This window comes from Arvicanthis niloticus, chromosome X, assembly GCF_011762505.2.
Source record: "Arvicanthis niloticus isolate mArvNil1 chromosome X, mArvNil1.pat.X, whole genome shotgun sequence".
Classification (NCBI taxonomy): Eukaryota; Metazoa; Chordata; class Mammalia; order Rodentia; family Muridae; genus Arvicanthis; species Arvicanthis niloticus.
This window is the reverse complement of record NC_047679.1, coordinates 26,760,403-26,782,136: the sequence shown is the minus strand read 5'-3', so window position 1 is coordinate 26,782,136 and position 21,734 is coordinate 26,760,403. Positions and strand designations below refer to the sequence as shown.

The following is a 21,734-nucleotide window of genomic DNA, read 5'->3' as shown; positions in this document are numbered from 1 at the left end:
TCAAAGAATGTCACTAACATATCTTTGTTTCCTCCCCACTCCCGAGAATAAATAGCACCTATGATAAGACAATAAGTTAGTTGTATTCACATGGCTTTTAACATAGCCCTAAGGAGTTAGTCATTAAAGAATGTCAGAATCCTAATTAGCCTTCAAGTAATCTTTTTCATGGTAAAGCACTTCTGCTTGGAAGAACATAATTTCAATATACTATTTGTCACTTCATTACCTAAAGGCTGCTTGGAGGCATTTTGTGGAATTCAAATCATTTGAAGGCATGAGGGGGCTGTGCGATGTTACAAAAGATGTACAGAACTTTGATTTGTAACTCCAACCCTATTGCTAAGTACTTAACATAGCTTGAGACAGGCCAGCTCTCCTGGGCCTTTTTTCCTTGTCTGTGAAATTGATTGTACTAACTGGTAAAATAAAACTCAGAAGACTGAATTCGATCACCTCTTCTTTTCTTTTGATGGTTCCCTTCTTTCAGACATAGTATACATTATGCATGTGTACACATCCCTCCCCTCCACACACGAATGCACAGACACAGAGTCATACTCATGACCTAGCATATTTCTCTCCTCAACTTCTTGAAGTCAGGAATGTTATTGTGGTATGGTGTTTCCTTTTCTTTTAGGTCTTCCCTCATAGAGGTAGTCCCTGGCCACCCTCCCTGAAATAGTCAGTCTCACACCCCCCAGCCTCCGGCCACTCTCAATCTACTTTCGCTGATTGCCTTTCTTCCTGGTGCTTAGCAACATCAGAAAGTATAATAAGGCAAAGATGAAGGAGCTGAGGGCACAGAATAGAAAGTCCAGAGACAGACGCAAAGATTGTTCAGTTGGTAAATGAGTCCACTAATATTCACATATTTATTTTAGGATTTATAACATCAAAAGTAAAACTTCAAAAAATAAAGCAACAAATAAGGAAATAAGGTGAGCTATTCATGGAACAATGTCATGACACTTGGATTATAATTATGCAAATTTTGTGTACCCGAGGCTCAAAAAAAATCAAAAGAATAAAAAGAAACTTAATCTGGTTAAATGATGCTGCTACTGAGAGGTTGGTACAGACATCTAGAAAGTTCCTTGGCACCCAGAGATGATTCTACATTGAACATTTGTTAGGCATTAGGAAATATCCACTTCACTAGTAGGTATCATTATAACAAACTTATAGACTAGGAAAACTGTAGCTCAGAAGAGCTAAGTCGTGTTCCTAAAGCTACACAGATTCCACCAGGTAGAACCAGGGTCTCTGGGCAGACTCAACTTACAAGCTCACATCTGTGCTAATAGATCACAAAACTTCTTTTATGTTTCCTATTACAGGTCTGAACATGTTGGCTACAAGTGATTATGCCTAGCCTTTTAGTAGGGATATAGAATTCCTCTCCACCATATAAATTACATGCGGAGACCTTTGCCTTGAAGGAACCCCTGCCTGCCTTTCTACTGCACATCTTGAGACCCATTCAAGAGGCTCAGTACTTTGATGTCCCTGGAACAGTACCTTTTTGGTGGGACGGTATCCACTGTCAAACTGACAACATATTTTATCCCTAGCTGACTCTGAGTCTGTCTCGCTGTCTCTCTGTCTGTCTCTGTGTCTCTCTCTCTCTCTCCAGATCTCTTCTTTTCTAGGTGAAATATTGGCATTTCCTGGAAAGCTGTTTTGGCTCAGAAATTGCTATGTAGCCCACAGTCTGAGGCCAGTTTTGCTTGGGGCCCGTTATTTTATTTCATTGAATGCTTTTATTTGGGGCTTTGTGTTGCTGCTTTGTTTGTGCCTGTGATAAAGGGTTCCTGGCAGGTGCTATGTCCTTTCCTATTTGCCACTAGGAACCTCTGCCCTGTATATATCCTCTTCACGCTGAGCTAGGAGTGAACAGAACCCACCGTGCATGTACAGAGAGCCACTGAGGGAGGAGGGACTTTTCTCTTTCTGGGATAATTCCGAAAGATCTGAAATGTCTTTGTCCTTAAATTAGGGGAAAGATAGCATGAAATACAATAATTTATAAGTGGTCAGATGCTCTGTTGGCAATTGGCAAGCACCTGTGGACTACCACCTAAAAAAAAAAAAAAAAACAAATCATACCCACACGCACAGAAAAGCACTTTAGGACCGTTTCTAGCGCATTCCCCCTCCTTCCTTCCCATAACAACCACTCTCTGAGTTCTAACATCTCAGTACAAATATTTTGGATTGTTTTTCTCATCTGTATCAGGCTTTCGTTCAAAACAGTCTTTTGAGCTGCAGCTCTATCATTGCAGGTAGCAGAGGTTCATTGCTTTAAATCGCTGAGCATTGTTCTGTTGTACAAGCATGGCGTAGCCTAGTTATTTCATCTGTTGACAAACATGTGGGCTGGCTGTTCCCAGTGGGTGGAACCTGCGAATAGAATTGCTATGGGTGTCTGTTACAAATAGTTGTGTGATTCTGTACTTGCATTTGGAGGAAAAGGACATACATGAATGGGATCACAGGGATAGAGGCGGCTGGCACTGAACTTTACTGGAAGCTGTCAGGCCTGTACCAACAGTGTGCAAGTGTTTTAATTTTTCCATATTTTCAGTTACATGATCACTTGGGAGTGTGTGTCTCTGTGTGTGTTTATGGCGGGGGGAAGTGTAGTTGAAGGTGCACACCAATGGCAAATGTGTGCAAAGCAGAGAAGACGGGCTTCTGGTGTTAGTCCTCAGCAGTTCACCTTCCTGTGAGGCAAGGTCTCTTCATAGCTGTGAACTTCTGAAGTTCCTTGTATCTCTGTCCCCCTCTCCTCATAGGGCCTGCTGGGGTTACTGTTTTACTGTGTCTGGTTTTTTACATGATTTTTGGCAATCCGAATTTAGATTGTCAGGCTTGTACAGCAAACACACATTAACTCATCTATCTTCCCAGCCTACTTGGTGTTTTATTGGGTTTGTTTGCTTGCTTGCTTTAAGGACAGCTTTGAACATTTTCAAGTGTCTATCACTGCCACCTCAGATGCTGAGAGAAGGTCCTGTGGGAGGGAAACTGGGTATTAAATTTTTATGGACATGAGGTTTCTAGTCATAATCTCTATTGCTGAAGCAGTCTTTTAGTCCTAAGGAGGTATCTTTGGGCTGCCTCAGGGCCAGCTGAAGGCCAAATCAAGGCATAGGGGTAGGAAAGAGGAAGGAGGCAGAAAAAATCAGGATAAAGAAGGCTCATGTACAGGAAGCACAGACTTACAAGACAGCAGCCACAGAACAAGTCTCAAGAGAAAATGGTATCACACACACACACACACACACACACACACACACACACACACACGCAGAGTCTAACAAGTAAGTAGCTAGCAGGAACAGCACAGTTCATAAGGCCTTTCAGGGAGAACCACCCAGCTGTCATTTTGTATTATTACAATTAATAATAATTATTATGATTTTGATATAAGGTATCATGGAGCCCAGGCAAGCCCTGTACTTGCTCTGTAACTAATGGCCTTATCCTAATCCTCCTTGTCTCCACTTCCGGAGTTCTGGGATTATAGATGCACACTACCACGCCCTGTCTATGCAGTGCTGGGCATTGAACCCAGGACTTTGTGCATAGTAAACAAACACTTTACCAAGTGAACTGCCTACGTCTCAACTATCAATGGGGATGAAGATATGAATGGAACTTCTATGGCAGCCTTAAGACAGCAGCTGTTGTGCTCCTGATATGAGAGCTGTAGGTAGCAAAGTTGAGGCTTCAGCTATGTCCTTCCAGAAGAACACATATCATAGCTTCCTTTCAAGTGCCTAGAAACTCAGAGAGCTCATGTCTACTGAGAATTTTACCAACCTTGGATTGGGGGGGAAGGGGGCAAAAATGAGTGGAGGGTCCCATCTATAATGTAGGAAAGACCCCTACATACTTTTTGAGGTGATATTTAAAGTTACAGACCATATTTGGATGTACCCTTAGCACGTGTAAGGCCCACTTGTGTAGCAAATCAGCTTGGTCATTCCAAAGTGGCAAAGACTCCTTGTGTCCTTAGATAACCAGGTTTGTTTGTTTGTTTTTTGTTTTTATTTTTTGGAACCCAGAAAGAATATAATAATGCTAAAAACAAGACAAGGCAAAGGTTTGCTAATGATGACACTCCTCTGGGCAGTGGTCAGAGGGAAGAGTATTGAATGGTGATTTTTGCTTGTAAAATCTATATATAGATACCAAAGGGAAAAGGCCTTGGATTATAGTTAACTCCTTCAAAGAATAGCGCACCAAAACCTTACTAAAAAGGGTTTGGTGCAGGGGTTGGGGGACAGTGGATCCAGGCTTTCCTGTGCTATATAGACCAACAAATGGTCAAAGGAAAGAAGGAACTATTGTCCTTCTGGTTTCCTCTAATGAGAAGCCAGGAGTACTCATTCCAGGTATGTATGCATGCCTTATAACACGATCCTCCTGCTTAGTCCTCTACCACACTGATTGGCATGGGCCTGGCCACCCCAGAAGCTTCAGGGCTCAGGAAACAAAACTGCTCTCAGCTCTGCCTGTCACTGATCCCTGGAGGCAACTCCCTTGTCTCTGTAAATGCTGATGAAACACACAATTTAGGCAGATCATTTTTGTAGTAACCACACAGAGAATAGTTTAGAACCCACATTAACACATCAACTCAAGTCAGGAAGAGCAGTCAGGGGTGCTTGGTACTTTGACAGCAAGAAAGTTAGTATGATGAAAGAGCCTGGGGTCTGCCTAGAGGCATTTGGGCTATGCTTACAGTTCTCTCTTTCCGACAGTGGGTTTTGGAGAGCTCTGAACCTAGAGGAAGAAACTGAGTAGACTGTCCAGATGGTGAAAACAGTCTATCTGTCCCCTATTTACTTTGGTGAGCACATGACAGTGGGTCCCAGGAAGTACTGTATGGAACTGCCAATTATTACAACGAGTTGCAACAACAAATTAAAAACATACTAAGGTTTAAACTTAATTAAAATTTTTTTCTCAATCACGTAAAGCCCCCAACAGATGCTGATTAAGGATACCCTACCTCCAAGAAAAGGCATATAGTCTTTTCACATCTTCTGCTCAACTATCTTTCTTAGGCAATTTCCCAAAGGCCCTTCTATGAAAAGGGATTGGAGCATCACACATGGAAGTAAGGTTTACAGGAACCAGGTATGGAAGTGTGTCACACTGCTTTTATTCCCAGTTGACTGGCCAACACTCAGACATATGACCACAACTAACTACAAGGGAGATAGGAAACTGTAGTTCAGGAAAAGGGGGGGGTATAAATTTAATGAACAGCCAGTCAGCCAACCATAGATGAAATGTTCTTGGATGGGCTGATGATAGCCCCTGCTTGGGATGTAGGCTAGTTCTGAGGCAAAGTCAGCTTTCCATTACTGTCACATATATCTGGGACAATCATCTTATTTTAAAAAAATGGTTTATTTTGGCACTCAGCTTTGGAAACTTCGAACAACATATTTGGTTGTTCCTGTTACTTTATTGCCCATGCCAAAGTAGTACTCTGGGTTGTGGAGTGCACAGACAAGCAAAAAGCAGTCCCCTTAGAGCCAGTAAGTGAAAAAGAGAGGAAGGCCCGGGGTCCTATTATTCCCTTTAAGACTATATTTTCAATGGTCTGAAGATCTTCTATAAGGCCTTGCCTCTTAGAGTTTTCACTAGACCAAAAATTAAGCTTTTTAACACACAGGCCTCTGAGGTACAATTATCCAAACTATGTTACATAGTAAACAATAATTGAGCTCTAAAAATGTAAGGGAACAGCAGATTCAAGCTGTGCCCTTCTGGGCCCAGGAAACACTAGTGGCAGCAATGGGAGAGAAGGAAACTAAGGCAGGGAGTGTTCAGAAGACCAAAGCTATCTATGCAGGCCTGTCTGAGGTCAGGAGAAAGCCAAACAATTCCAAGTTCAAAACCAGGAGCTATCTCCTACTTTGTGCCCTACTCTACTCTCTCTGTCCCCTTGCATGCTACCAAGAATCTCTGCTTTGCCTTCCCCTCCCCTCCCCCAGATCTGCCTTCCCTGCAGTGAATGTTGTTCCAGTTCTGGAAAGCTTTGTCCTCTCTCCCATCAAAACAACCATTTCCTGGGGATTCACAGGGGTGGAAGAGGGTAGGAAACAACAATTCAACAAATCAAATCCCACCAAGGTGGTACCAATCTGCTGGGGTTGCTGAGAAACAGATGAGAAAATGAATATAGAGTACCTTGCAGGGTGCCTGGCACATGATAACTCAGAGCTCAGTAATAGTTTATCATTATCTTCTTGTGAATGTATGAAAGAAAGGCTGCAAAGATGCAGGTATTGTGGAGCTAACAAAGTCCTGGGAATTGAATTGCTTCTTCCTATTCTCCCCCACCTAGGGGTCTCATTATTTCACGGAGGCCTCCTACTCTTTTAAAACTGTGAAGACACAAAAATCTTACTGGCAGAGTGGGTGATCCTTTAGGACATGAGGTTAAGTTTTGGGGTGACACTGAAAGCCCCTGGAAGAGCTGGACTTGTCTAATGTTTCAGGCATCCTTGTTTCTTTCCCAAGTTCTCAGAAGTCCTAGGTTCCAGATGCCTAGCCAGCTGGATCTCCTGGACAAACCTGTCCTCTTGTGCCTTACTTCCAATCATGTTCCTGTAGAACCCCCCCCCCCATCCTCCTATTCCTTCTGCTGAAATGCTGACAACGTGGAAAGATTCAGCACGCCTTGTACCTCTTGTGTGGTCCCTCATATCTTGTGTGAAAACACTGTGGATGAAGCAGATGGGAAAGAAGAGGGATCAACATAAATCTTGAAGGCTTGTTTCATTCCTAATTGACCACCGTCTCTGTGTGTGTGTGTGTGTGTGTGTGTGTGTGTGTGTGTCTGTGTGTGTGTGTGTGTGTCTGTGTGTGTGTGTGTGTGTGTGTGTGTGTGAGAGAGAGAGAGAGAGAGAGAGAGAGAGAGAGAGAGAGAGATCACATACATTCAAAAAGAATTCCTCCCCTAAATAAAATAGGAACCAACACCTATACTCTCCATTAACTAGCCGGATGTTGTAGAGCTGATCTTTTTCCTTCCCCACTTCAACTCTGTGTTGTTAGCTTCAACCATGATACTGGCTTTAAGATAAATATAATGAAACTTTGATGACTTGAAACAACTCAACCTCCCCAAGATTCTGCCAAGCATTTTGTTCTTAAGAAAGTTGCTCTCAGGCAAAAGGATGCTTCTGAGAAAACAAAGTTCCAGAAAGAAGTTGACTGTTTAAAAGATGAGCACATCATCATCATCATCATCATCAGGTGCACTACGAAGTGAAGTAGTGTTTATTTATTTGTGTTTGGTCCCTCCTGCATTGGAACACAGGATTACTAGAGAAGAGATTTGCTCTGTGATTTATCCCAGGAACATCTTGCATTCCAGCTGACACAAATAATATCAAAAACCTATCAAAATAGAAAAGTACTTTCTACAGGGCTCCAGATATATTTCAGTAAAAGAGCACATCAGCTAAATTAACCATCTCTTGAAATTTTTGCTTTTGATAGCTAGTCTTCTCTGCCCTCCTTGTGAGCCTTCTCTTTTATACACCAGCTTCAACCAAATCTTTGTCTTAAGGTCATTCTACAGGAGAACTCAAGATAACTAACTAGCTGGGCTCACTCAAACACAACATCTTCCATTCATCACCATTGGCAAATGAGTTTCCATTGTGCCTGTAGCCTTGTAGGTTACATGTGGGATACAGTCCTGTACTTCTTGCATGGTAAGGCAGAAATAAAAATTTCAGGAGGCAAACAGTCCAGTTACACAATCCTATGAGGAAAAGGCATGCCTGGATACTGAGAAAATCATCTCAGTACTGGAAAGCAAAATATTAGCAATTTCCTCTTAGATGAAAAATAAGTGTTTGCTTATTGAATCTATAAAGAGATGGATAACTGGGTCACCTTTATATCTTACCTTAGCTCTGAGTGCCTAAAGGTGGAGGTCATGTTGAAATCAGGTACCTTTTAATACTGCCATCTAACTTGGTCAGTAGTTGTAAGATCTCGTCTCTAGAGAAAGATGTCAAGATAGACAGAAGGTTGTTCCTGATGATTAGTGTCTTGAAGTTCCTCAGAGTTTCAGTTCTTTGTCCGTGGCTTTATTATTCCCAGGTTATATTTATTATGCTAGTAAGGAAAACAAAATACTTTAGCTTTATTAATCATACACCTAATCAAGATAGCCAAACACTGCAGTGAGGATTAGTTTATCAGCTTCTATATAGAAAATCAAATTTTGATGGGAGAAACTCAATTCTTACTGCCCAATGTGGAACAGGAGATGCCAGAGGTATGGATAAATATAAATAAGACCAGATATGATAAGAAGGCGTATATATGTAGTTTTTTCTAGGACTGTGAGCACAGCAAGTCCTCAGTGGTTGTTTTAAAATCAGGAGAGTTCCCAACTTCCATCCAATGTTTGACTGTGGGTGTCTGCATCTGTTTCAGTCAGCTGCTTGGTAGAGCCTCTAAGAGGACAGTTATGCTAGGTTCTTGTCATGCCCTTTTGGGTCTAGGTTGCCTCACTTAAGATGTTATTTTCTAGTTCCATCTATTTGCCTGCAAAATTCATGATGTCTTGGTTTTTAATAGCTGAATAATATTCCATTGTGTAAATGAACCACATTTTCTGTATTCATTCTTCATCTGAAGGACATCTGGGTTGTTTCCAGTTTCAGGCTATTCTGGATACAGCTGCTATGAACATAGTTGAGCACATGTCTTGATCTGTTCCCCAACAGGGCTGCCTTGTCTGGCCTTAGTGAAAAAGGATGTGCCTAACCTTGATGGGACTTGATGTGCCAAAGTCAGGGAGATGGGGGGGGGGGGGGAGTGTTGTGGACCAGCCCTGGAAGCAGCCAAGCTGCTGCAGCCTTGCTCCTTGACACCACTCCCTGTGGCCCACTAAAGAACTTTCATTCCTTTTTTCCCCCTTAAAGCACTCCTCAGTTTCAGTGTCTTAACACTTCTATCTGGGCAAACTCTTTCTTATTTGGGTCTAAAAACTTTGGAATGTTCCTTTCTTTTACTTTGGCCTAGTTAGCACAGATTCTCCACTTTACTGTCTGTTTCCCATTTATCCTTATCTTTATCTCCCTCTTCTCTGGGAGTCCTTTGGTTTTTTTTGTGAGTGAGAAGATGCCCCTATTATCATTAATAAGTGGGGGGAGAAAACTCCTTAGGACTTTGTGCAAGGAAGGAAAACTGAAGAATCCTAAGTAATGTTCTGCATAAATGGTAGACATTTCAGAATCCATGAAAGTTCTCATGAATCCACATGTGCATGATGCATAAAGCTTTGCTCTTATTCTTTCTCCTCTACTCTTCCTGTCAGGTGAGAAACAGATTTTTATATTTATACCTTTTCCTATCATCTTTGATTTATAATATTGTGACACTATGCTCTTCTCTTTTTACTGGAAATGTTTGATGTTCTAGTGATGTTGGGATTAAGTGAGTTAAGGAGTTTGCCTGAAACTTCACCATTGGGTGTAATACTCATTTTATGATACATGCCTTCCCAGTCCCTAGCAGCTAATTTTCAAGGTAAGATTTGACCAAACAGGGTTACAGATGAGCAAACCCCTCCACATGTTAGCAAAGCTTTGATAATGCTATTCCAGGTGCTTGAAGAAAATGTGGCTAAGAGGTCTGATAAGACAATGATGCCATGACATGGTGACAACAAAGATGATGGCAATGGTGATGCTGATAGCAATAGCAATGAGAATGACAAGTAAGAAGACAGTGACAACTGCAGTAATGATTGTAATGAAGATGAAGATGACAATGAGAGCAAACAGTGATGGGGTCAATGAAGGCCACTATTGTGGTGTTGGTTGAGCCTTCCATGTGCCAGGCCTTGTAGTAAGCTCTTCACTTAAATGAGCTCACTCTTCATTACAGCCATCCCACGAGAGGGCTCTTTACTTTTCATCGTGCATAGAGGTTAACTGAGGCTTTGAGCTAATATACCCAAAGTCATATACAACTGGCAGTTAGTAAAAGGTAAAGTTCGAACCTGGGATTCAATGTTTTTCCTCTTCCTCATTCTCATGAGGGAACAGTGCCCAGAATGAGCTGACACTATCTTCTCACCAGTGGTTGAAGAAGGGCTCATGGGCCTTAGAAAAGAGAAAACTCTAAACCCAAGTACCTTAGAATTCTGTACCCCCTTTCTTCTAGTGACCCCTCAGAGGGTCTATTTCTGGCATAGTGGCTTCTGGAAAATGTCCTTCTAATGACATAGGATTATAAACAATCTTTTTTCCCCCGAATAAAAATTTAACCTTTGTATCTCAATCTAATTAGAAATATTTTTTCTTCCAGGAGGCAGGTTTTTCCCCCTCTTCATTCCAGATTTAAGAGGTTTCTTTGTTGCCAGAAAATTTTCCTCAGACCATTGCTCTTCAAGACGATAGATAGACATGGCCTAAAGCCTTAAACATGACTTGTGCTTCTGTGCAACCTACCCTTAAAGCTCAGGCACCTGAGGTTGTTTAGAAGTTGGGTATCTGGTGGAAAGTTGCAGGGACTCAGCTGAATGCAGGGATCAGCAATTGGTAATTTATGCAGTCCACTGTCCACTTAAACCTGCTAAGCCACCCCAACAGTTCCTCCTCATTGTCTCCTGTGATGCCGAGGCATTCTTCTTACTATCTACTGAAGTTCATTGTGATGAGAGGACATGTCTTTCCTCTCAGTGTCAGGGGCAGCCTCCTATAGAAAATAACCACTGTTCTCTATCTTATGACACACTTCCCACAGCTGTCCAGAGACTGGTGTTCATCTTTTAGAAATGTATTCCTTTATCTCTGTGAGAAATATCAGCCTTGAAAGAACCCTGAAGAAGGCACATAACCCAGGGAGACAGTGGATTTGGTTCCTATCTCAAGAACTCCACCAATAAAGAAGGCAATGATCCTTTAGAGAAAATAATAGAAAATGCAGGCCTAGCCCACAGTAGGTCTCCAGATAATTTTTGAAAGAATGGATAAATGAATGAACACAAGTCTGGTTTTCTAATTCTTCCTTATGCTAAGACCTGCATAGTTTCAAGGAGCACCACTGATCCTCAGGAAGCAGGCTAAAGACAGTTGGGGCAGCAAATGAGAAAATAAATGTACAGGCACATGACATTATTTACCAGAAAGAAAAAAGAGGCAGAATGACCTCCCCAGCCAGGCTCTCAGAATCCTATTGAACTCTTCTAGAATCCAATAACAGACCAGAAAAATCAGGCCTGATACCTGGGGGTTCCTTTCCTTCAATTCTGCTTGGCCCACATGTTCCTTTGTGTCCTTTAGCATTTAAAATGAAGGCAGTGGATCAGATAACATGTTTGGGGGCGGGGGGAGAAAGCACAGTTTTAAGAGTTAGCATACACTGTGTTGTACAATCCTGAACAAGCCACTTGGCTTCTGAGTGTTAGCTTTCAGCTCTGTAACACAGGAAGGGTGGATTGGGCTAGTGACCAGTCTAAACTTAGAAGAGCTCTAGAAATATAATTGGGCCCTGCCTGAAAGATTTATCGCTCGTGCTGAGTAGTAAAAATAAACACACACACACACACACACACACACACACACACACACACTCACCATGTCTGTATGCACATGTGTGCATGTTTTTGTATTACATGCACACAATAAGAAAATAATGCAAAGGATGAGATTTTAAGCTAAACATATATAACTTACGTAGCATCCCAGGGCATACATTTCTCTCCTTCAAGATGATCTTCAAACTGCTGACATCAATGGTCAGTTAATGGCACTGGATCTGACCCCCTCTATATTTTTTAAACCAGTATAGGAGAAGATTTAATGATTTTACTATGTTTCTGGAAAGGCTACGGGACTTTCCATAGCCAGTGCCTATTGTTACCAAGGTTGATCTCAGTTGAAATTTGGATGAGTACCACAGTTTTAACAACTTAAGTAATAGATTGGGTGACTCGCATCCAAAGTTAATTCGGATTGCCACATTACTTTTGGAAGACTGTATAAGTCTCTGCAGGTAAAATACAACCAAATGTGAGGTTGGTGAATAATCTGTTATTTTTTTCATTTTGTAACCAATTTGGGAATACATTTAAGTAGTAATTATACTCACAGCTTTGTTAAAGTAAAAGGGCCTTGTGCTGATGTTTAAAGCTCAGAAAATTCAATCACTGAGGCAAATAATTGACAATTACTACACCCTGTGAAGAGAGAAAATCCATTTTGAACCCGGTTGGAGTTGCTTCTTAGATAGTGCACCCTGGGTCCTGAATGATGAAACTATATGTGTGTACAATATTAAAGGACACAATATGCTCTTCTCTTCTGGCTCATAGTTAATGGCTAGTGATTTTTATACAGAATTAGGTCATTTGTTGGTGGTTTCTTGTAAGTCTTAGTCAAAAGTGGAAAGTAGACTAAGAATAAGGAGTGATTGGAAGGGAAACAAATTTTATCAGAAGTCTTTAGCAAACTAGTCTTCCAAGAGGGAGAAATGTCTCACCTCTTTATGGGACTGGGATACACAGGGACACAATGCAAAGGCCAGGTGAAAATTGAGAGAGCTTGGGATGATAATGGCCTCAGTGTTTTCTGTGACATAAAAAGGGAAATCAGCCACTACAAAAGGCAGCTCACTAGTTGTCCTGTGTTCTAGCTTTAGGTTAAGGGTTACAAATCTGACTGCATATTAGAATCACTTGGTGAACTTTATGTACTCCAGACCCAAGCTGCAACCCAAAACCAGTTGAATCTGTCTTGGGAATGGAGCAGGCATTGCATTTTTTTTGAAAGATCCCAGGCAATTTCAATGCACAGATCAGTTTGAGAATCGATAACAAGACAGTGCTTTTCAAACCTTAATATACACACAGATCGTTCAAGGATCTTCATTTTAACTTCATTTCATGTGCATTAGTGTTCTGCCTGCATGTATGTCTGTGTGAGTGTGTCACATCCCCTGGAGCTGAAGTTACAGACAGTGAGCTGTGGGTGCTAGGAATTGTATCCAGATCCTCAGAAAGAGCAGTCAGTGCTCTTAACCACTAAACTCTCTCTCCAGCCCCTGCCCCTCCCCCAGCCCTTCCCTGCCAAGGCTCTTGTTCACTTGCAGATTATGATTTTCAGAGCTCATGGGTTGTGGCTTAAGAGTCTGCATTTCAAAGAAGCTTGTGAGTGACACTGTTGTAGTTGTTCCAAAGATTTCACTTTCAACAAAGATGTAGACAGTCCTGCCTACCAGATATAATTGATAGCTGGTACTTGCTCCTTTAAAACTAGGACTGTTGCTATTTTACCACTTGGAAAATATTTCTTAGGAAACTTCCAGGATGAACAGCCAGTTGCTGTATGTCATGTAACTATGCTCCAATCATTGATGGACTGCGATACAATGGTTATTCCATGAGACTGTATCATCAAGTAATATCATAACCATATTCTATTGTACAATCATTCTGTTGTGTTTACGAGTGACAAAACTGACCAACATCATCTCAGCATATGTTATTGCCACTAAGTGACACATGGCAATCATTTAAAGAATGATTGCTTTAGGGAAGTAACTTGTGTTGATTAGAGAAAAAGATCTCGAGGAGACTTATTTTGGCGACAGGAGAATGAATCACATTTGCAGCCCCTTTATGATGAAGAGAGCAATGATAGACTTTGGCTTCTCCAGAACAGGGACAGAGGCACAAAGATGGGACTTGTAAAACTTGCTAAAGCCCGTGAGTCCAGAATACGCTACAAACTAGCTCTGATCATTAAAGTTGTTTTCCCTGAAGCTTAGTGTACTTTCTGAGTGACCTCAGTCCAGTAATCTCAAGGGCTCTGCAGGACCTTCAAGCAAGAACTAGTTTTGGCTAAAGTTGCTATGAAATAAATCCCTCCCTACTTGCCCTCCACATTAAAGTAGTCACTCCTATAGTCTTTGCTTAGATGTGCTTTAATTACTCACACCATGCAACCCATGGAAATCACAGATTAGCTTCTGTGGTCAAGATGCTTTCAATTTACAAAATACAATCAAACCCTTAGCTAGATGATGAGCTGGGCTTCTGAAAGGGCTGCTAGTACACCCTGTAAATTCTTGGTTCAGAAATCAGGCTTGGCCAGAGTCAGGGACTTTGTCACTGGAATTCATAGCACCTGCTGAGATTCCTTTAGTTTGAATTGGGGCAGGATCTTCAGGGGTTCTCTCAATGGTTTGAGTTGGGATGTGGCTGAGGATATTAGGGGTAAAAGTAGTGAGATATTTGCAAGCTTCTGTATGTGAGTGAGTGAGTGTGTGTGTGTGTGTGTGTGTGTGTGTGTGTGTGTGTGTGTGTGTTAGTGCTAAATAACCACAATAAGGAAAAAGACAGATTTTAACATCTGGAGATCTAAATTATCTGAGCAGCAGTAATTAAGTAGTTTGTTTTCTAAATTAGACCATAAATGAAGCCTCCTTATAGAAGTATCATTTGTATAAAAGCACGTCAGCCTAAAGTATATTCTTGTGCAAAGTTGTGGAAGAGACAGCTAGAGAAGAAGGATGACTTGTATGACTACCCACCAGGGTGCACATGTGATGCAGGTCACCTGGGAGATGTGCCTGAGGTTGCCTTCATCATATATGTAGTTCTTTATAAAGGAAGTGTTCATTTTCAGTTTCTTTTTCTCGTTATGACAGGCAAATACAGGGTGACCACATATCTTTATTCCACAAACTACTTTCACAAATACACTGTCTCATGGGAGTCCCTCACAGTGGAGGCAGTAACCGCCATTATGCTATCCTATGACACTAATGGCCTTACCCTGTACTCTCCCCCAAAATTCCTATACCTCTGTCTTGGTGAGCACTGGTCTTGGTGAGCATTGGCCACTCTAGGTCCCAGTCTCCTCACTTGTCAGAAGTGTTTAGAATATGCTAAAGTAGAGATTCTCAACCTGTGGGTCACAACACCCCTGAGGTCAAATGACCCTTTCACAGAGGTAACATATGAGATATCTTGAATGTAAAATGTTTATATTATGATTCACAACTAGCAAAATTACAGTTATGAAGTAGTAATAAAAATAATGTTATGGTTGGGGGTCACCACAACATTGAGAAACTGTATTAAAGAGTCACAGCATTAGAAAGGATAAGACTCACTGGGTTAGAAAAATGGTTAATAGGTTTAATGCCCCAGTTCTCTAATTCCACAAATGTCAGGCTTGCTGAAGATGGCAAGAATGAAGGCCTTTAGCAATAGGTAGGTCCAGATTGTCCATGTTCTACCAGGCCACACAACCATCATTTACCATCTTAGTATTTTTCTCTCCCCACCCCTTTCTCTCTCTCCCCACTCCCCTGCCCCATGTGTGTGTCTTCTTTATTTCTCTTCTTCTACCTCCCACAGTGATAATGGACATAGGCAAAATGGTTGGTGACTTCATTTAAACCCATTTGAAAATGAAGTTTTACAAAACCCAGACACAAGAAAACATTCCCTGCTACCTCGGAGGGAATCTTTGACTGCTCTGCTTGATTTTAAGTTGGTGGCTACTGTGAAGGTCTTTGATTTGAAGAAGCCCTACCTCACCCTGAGCCCCACTAATCATCAGCTTGGCTGAGTAGGGAGGATGGATCTCTACCTTCTTCAGTGTCATTAACTACCTCTGGGCTCATCCTCAGGGACAAGTACTTGTCCTTTGAACCTTCAGTTTGTGAGCTGCTATTTTTATTCTCTGTGGGTAGCCAGGGCTCCTAATACCATCTCATGCAGCAGCAATGCCCGAGGCATCACACTTTCTCACCCACACCTTGTCCCTGCTGACCCAGAGCTGTAGGAATGTGTCAGCTGCAGGTTGAATAGGGGGAGGAGGCACAAGTGGAAGAGATAAAGAGCCTTTCTAGAATGTGGAAAGGTATGTGATGGAAGGTCTTTGTATTTCCTTAACCTGGATATCCTTGAGAACAGTATTTATTATACCTGATAGAGATGAAGTGGAAGAAACAGCCTGTCTAGGCAGGCCAATGGCTCTCCAGAGAAGCAGATGGAGTTGTTACCAGGCAATCTTTGGAAATGGAAGAAAGACTGTGGACAGCAGCCTTCTTTCTTTTCTTCTCCTGAAATACTGCATATTTCTTTCCTCTACATGCAATGTGGCAAAGCCTGCATGCTGTTTACCTTGTCATATCTGTTTCCAGAAAAATTCGAGCCCCAGAAATGGACCAGCAAGTCTGTTACTTTCATGACCTGAGGACAGGTAGTAGGACTGGGTAGTAGGCTAAGAGATGCCCTGCTATCAATCCTCTAGTAACAGCACCAAAGCCACTTCAGGCTCACTCCCCAAGAAGATAGGCCTGTTGGGATAATACCCTACTCTGGCAAAATCCCTTCTTCACACCTTGATCAGAAGGGTTCTGGCAGAGTTAGCAGGCCTAGATCAAGGCCAGGTAGTAGGAGCAAGGGAAACTCCAGTGAGGAGCTAAGCACCACCCCAGTGGAGAAACTAGCCTGATGACATTCATGAATTTGTTGGGAAATATCTGGCCTCTACTTTGAATTTCTGCAGTCCTTCTCGGGTACACTGTGTACTCCATGTTGAAGCAGAGGCTATAGAGATTATTCTTGCCAGAAATCCAAATACAGGGAGGATACCTTAGACTGGCCTGGAATTCTAATTCTAGTACCAATGTACCCTTAAGCTATTTATCTGTATTCACGGTGGAATTAATTTCCCTGTTGACAATATGGGCATAATTGTAGTCCTCTGAAAAGGTCATTCCAAGGACTGAACAGTCAGTCACATATTAGGTGGAACAAAGCAAATATGCAGTTGCTCCAGATCTTGCTGTCTGTGTGAGGAGCAGAAACTTGTATGGAGGCTCCCAGTCCTCAAAAGTTCCCCTTGTCACGTCCTGATCAGGATGATGCTGGAGAAGATAGCAAGCCTGTTGGGATAATACCCTACTCTGGCAAAATTCCCTCTTCATGCCTTGATCAGGAGGGTTCTGGAAGAATTAGCAGGCCTAGATCAAGGCCAGGTAGTAGGAACAAGGGAGGGTTCCAGGAAACAGTGAGGGCTATCAATTGAGCTGAAGATGTGTGCAAGTAACAGGTGAAGGGGTATCTAGAAAGGTATCTGTTTTCCTTTGGGAGTGGATGAAGGGAAAGTGAAAAAGGGAAGAACACATGGAGGTGTGTTTACACTTCTGAAGGTGTAAACATACGTAGTCTCCATGAGGAAGTACATAACAATCAAAGATAGTACCGAGATATGACTTGATTTCTGCTAAGTTGCCTCTTCTTAGTCATCAGGTTTGGTCTTAGGTGGGTGACCATGGGTGACTTCTCTAATAGTTGCTGTCTTTGTACTTATCAGTCCCACCTAAGGCTTCTCTACATCTTTTCCTCATTCTTTCATGGGAGTTCCAGCCACTGTGAGGGACAAGTTGGACCCTTGTGGGAAAAAAACTCTTAGATTCATGGAGCCTCCATAGACTGTGTGCCTGTGCCCCGAATATTTCTCCTTCTGTTGTTGTTACCTCTTCTGCTGTGTTTTTCCCCTTGCTGATGCTACAGTCTTGTCTGATGGAGGACATACAACTTCACTACACAATAATCTCCCTGAAAATAGGAGCCTTGCCTCCTTCTCATGGCTTAAACGCTAGTCCTTGGAATATAGTAAGCATTTACAAGATAAATTGGTCACATGAGTGAATGAATATATACATGTGAGAATGACTGTGAGTTTGAATGTATAAGGTTTTCTGGGGATGAATTAAGGGCCAGTCTTCTCAGGAAGGAATAAAGCCTTCGGCTAGGGTAAGTGCCCTCAGCCTTTCTAGAAGCAGGCTGCCTCCCAACTGTCCTACAGAGATTACTTGCCAACATACTAGGTCAACTTGTAGTTTCCAGAGGGCATGTCGCCCACAGGGACACAGGCTCTAGAGTCCTCCCTTGGAATTACTGCAATGTGTCATGCTTTTGAAAGCATGACACATCAGTTATACTCTGCAGACCTGTTTGCGAAGCATCTGCCACTTTCCTCACCACCCCCTTCCTCAAAGCAATTCCTTATTTTGTGCACTTGACACATTTTGATGGCTTGAAAATGTCATGGAATTGTTCACTTGTTAAAGCTGAATTCCTGTAGAAAGATTGTATTTCTAACACTATGATGTGCTGGGTCAGCTCTCTCTTTTGTTTGAGAGGTTGTGATGATAGTTTGGTGGTGAGAGAATAAAGACATGATGACCACATGACTAAAGTCTACATAGGCAAGACAGGTGAGGTCAAGAATCTGTTTTGCCTCAGGCTTTTCTAGTGAAATGTAGGATTATTGAATTATTATCAAGCCCAACCACACTCCAGAGCTTCACAGATCCCTGAGTTAGACATGGTGCCTGCTTTCTCCATGGCAACGAGGCTAAATATGGAAGGGTTTCCATGGAGAGCCGTACCGCAGCTGCAGCCCTGCTTCCTCCAGGAAGCATCCTCTCTAGGCTCATTTGGCCCCTTACAAAGTGGCTGTCAGTGTTCAGGAGGTATCTAAGACATTGAGACATCTTTCACCTTTGGGAATTTTTGTTTCCAACAGATATTTTATTTCCCCTAGTTCTAGATTCATTAGCGCTTCTTTCTCTTGGTAACTACATGTTGGTAGAGGCCACAGGTCAGAAAGATAGACAGGTGAGGATGATGGGCTCAAAGATCATTCATGCAAACTATTCCATCTTCCCTTTGCTCTGAGGAGTAGAGTTTCCTATTATTAGAGGAAAGGGAATTTGATTGGCTAGCAGAAGCTGGTGCAGCAATTATAATGAGCCTTGGGTAAACACACTGCTCTTCGAATCTCCAAACCTCTTAGGAGAATTATCGCTACAGAGTTTTTGAGTTATTTTCTGAAATTTCCTAACCTTTTAGAATTCCATAATTACATCTACAAAGAGTTTTTAATGTCCCTTTCCATAGTCATAGACTATTCCAATGTGACAAGGTTTTTATTTTTCCTTAAGGGAAAGTACATTTATTGCGTTTTCAAATTTGAACTGGTTTAAATCTCTGCATTTCTTAACGGTCCGACAGAGCAATGTGGAATGAAACTTTGTTTTTGTTGAAGGCTGAAGATATAAGCTGAGTATTAGGCTTCAAAATAGCCTGTTTAAGATCACTTGGTTATTTAGAGATTACATCATGTGTGTTTATAGCTTAATCGCTTGTTAAATTGGGTCTTTATAAGCACAGCTGATCATATGGGTGTGTTCGTGTATATTAGGAAATATCTATAATGCGTATGTATACATAGAGAGCTGGGTTGTGCTGCCCAGTTAACTAAGTTATGGAAACTATTTTGAGACTGGAGAGATCTCGTAAGGCAGTTATAAATAGTCTCTTAAGAAAGATTCATATCGTGTGTTCTGTGTTGCAGGCCACGTGGCACCGGAGCCAAGTGATGGATGACCTGCAGTCCCAGAATCTTTCCATGGACATGACTGACTCCCCTCCTACTTTGGCTAATAACAGACTGGAGAACGGCATGGCCCAGCTGATAACTACCGAGGCCTGGAACATCAACTCCACTGACCTGGTAAAGAAGGCCTTGGTGACCGTGCCGGCCCCATCAATTCTGAACCCCCCAGCTGAGTCCCAGAGTGGCATGGCTCTGAAGGTAGCAGCCACCGTGCTGCAGCCCCTGTGCCTTGGGGAAAGCCCAGTGGTGATGCCCATTCACATGCAGCTGGAGGGAAGCTCTGCACCAGAGCTCAACCCCAACGGCAATGCTACCTACGTTATGACGACACAAGGGCCAGTTCAGCTACCGGTGGTGTTGGAACAGCATGTTTTCCAGCACCTCAACTCCCCTCTAGTCCTGCCACAGGAGGCCCCATGCTCCTCCAATTCTATGCACAACAACCTCTTCCAGGGGACGGAGGACTCTGAGGCCCAGCCTCAGCTCCTGGACCTGAGGCTCCCAAGTCAGCCACAGGAGCCCACATTGCCTTTTGAAGCTGTGCTCCAGAATTTATTCCCCACCCAAGGCTCTCTGGGCCCTCCACCTTGCCAGCCTCCTCCTGGCTATGCTCCAGTGCCTCCTCAGCCCTTTAACTCTCCACTGTCCCCCCTAGTCCCGCCAGCTACCCTCTTGGTGCCCTATCCTGTGATTGTCCCCTTGCCAGTTCCAGTGCCCATCCCCATCCCTGTCCCAGTGCCTCAGAGTTCTGAATCCAAGTTCAGCCCCAGTTTCCCCAAGCCACCATCTTCCTTCGGCCTGCACTCCTTTAAAGGCACCCAGACCACTCTGGAAAAGGATGAACTGAAGCCCTTAAACATCCTCCAGCCAAAGGAGTATTTCCAGCTCAGCCGCCACACAGTTATCAAGATGGGGAGTGAGAATGAGGCCCTGGATCTGTCCATGAAGTCAGTACCCTGGCTCAAGGCTGGGGAAGCTAGCCCCCCAGCCTTCCAAGAGGATGCAGCCCTAGATCTGTCTTTGGCAGCCCACCGAAAAGTGGAAGCTCCTCCAGAGACATTGTATAGCAGCCGTGGGTCAGCAGACATCCAGGGCCACACCATGCTGGAGAAACTTCCCAGTGGCATGGAAATGCCCTTTGCCCCTGCCAAGTCTCGTGAGGCCTCAGCCATTATGGATAGCCACAGCAGCAGCAGCAGCAGCAGCAACAATGGCACTGAGATGGTCAGCCAGCCCAGCCATCCTGGCAGTGAGTTGATGGCTGAAAATAACATTGAGATCGTAAGTGAGTCTCAGGCAGCCAAGGTCATTGTGTCAGTTGAAGACGCCGTGCCTGCCATCTTCTGTGGCAAGATTAAAGGCCTCTCAGGGGTATCCACAAAAAATTTCTCCTTCAAAAGAGAAGACTCTGTGCTTCAGGGTTATGACATCAACAGCCAAGGAGAAGAGTCCCTGGGAAACGCCGAGCCCCTTAGGAAACCCATCAAAAACCGGAGCATAAAGTTAAAGAAAGTGAACTCCCAGGAAATCCACATGCTCCCAATTAAAAAGCAACGGCTGGCCACCTTTTTCCCAAGAAAGTAAATAAGGGCTTTAAAACATTTTTATGATTATGATGTGGGGAAAGGTGCATTGTTTTTTTTTTTTTAAAGCATCTAAATCAAATTATCTTTGTTAATTATTTTGGGGCATAGGTGAAAGCAGAAAGGCCAATTAGTATCATTTTCTTTTTTAATTTTTGACTTTTCACAAATGAGTAAATAAGAGCGACCTATTTTTCAAGCAGATTGCACATTTTTTTGCAGCTTTAATGGAATATTGGGTGAATCAGAGGGGTAAGAGCTATTTTCATTGCCACAAAGTGCTTTGATGATGTAATACCTAATAAAGGGTAGGATGAATATTTCACAATAAATGTTTGTTTGCACTAATTGGTTGCAGTATTCTGTCATTTGTAAAATTTACATTTTTAAACTGGCGTGGTTGGCCTACACTTTTGCTTGTAAAGAGCTCTAATTTATTACTATTTAGAGACCTAAGCTCTTCAGGCATGTTGGGAAATACTGCCTTGTGCCTCAGAGAAGGAGGATTCAGAGTATGTATGGTCTCTAACAAATCACTTTTCCCTCTGGGCCTTGGTTGGGTTTTTGCCATTGCTGCTGCTGCTGCTGCTGCTGCTGCTGCTGCTTTTATTCTAATGCGGCAAAGGACCAGGGAGGGGGCAGAGAGATGAGTCGCAAGTACTCAAGGCCT

The 21,734-nt window shown here is 42.7% G+C and overlaps 1 protein-coding gene across 6 annotated transcripts in view; it reads left to right on the top strand.

The window, feature by feature from the left end:
* The window catches only part of Rai2 (retinoic acid induced 2), a 59,329-nt gene extending 37,917 nt beyond the window's left edge, over positions 1-21,412 (top strand). For all 6 annotated transcript variants that reach the window (XM_034486249.2, XM_076919105.1, XM_034486250.2 and 3 more), the window contains one exon: positions 19,440-21,412. In XM_034486249.2, the coding sequence (XP_034342140.1) occupies positions 19,464-21,065 (1,602 nt within the window). In that variant the 5' untranslated portion in view covers positions 19,440-19,463 and the 3' untranslated portion in view covers positions 21,066-21,412. The remainder of the gene's footprint in view (positions 1-19,439) is intronic.
* Positions 21,413-21,734: the final 322 nt, after the last annotated feature.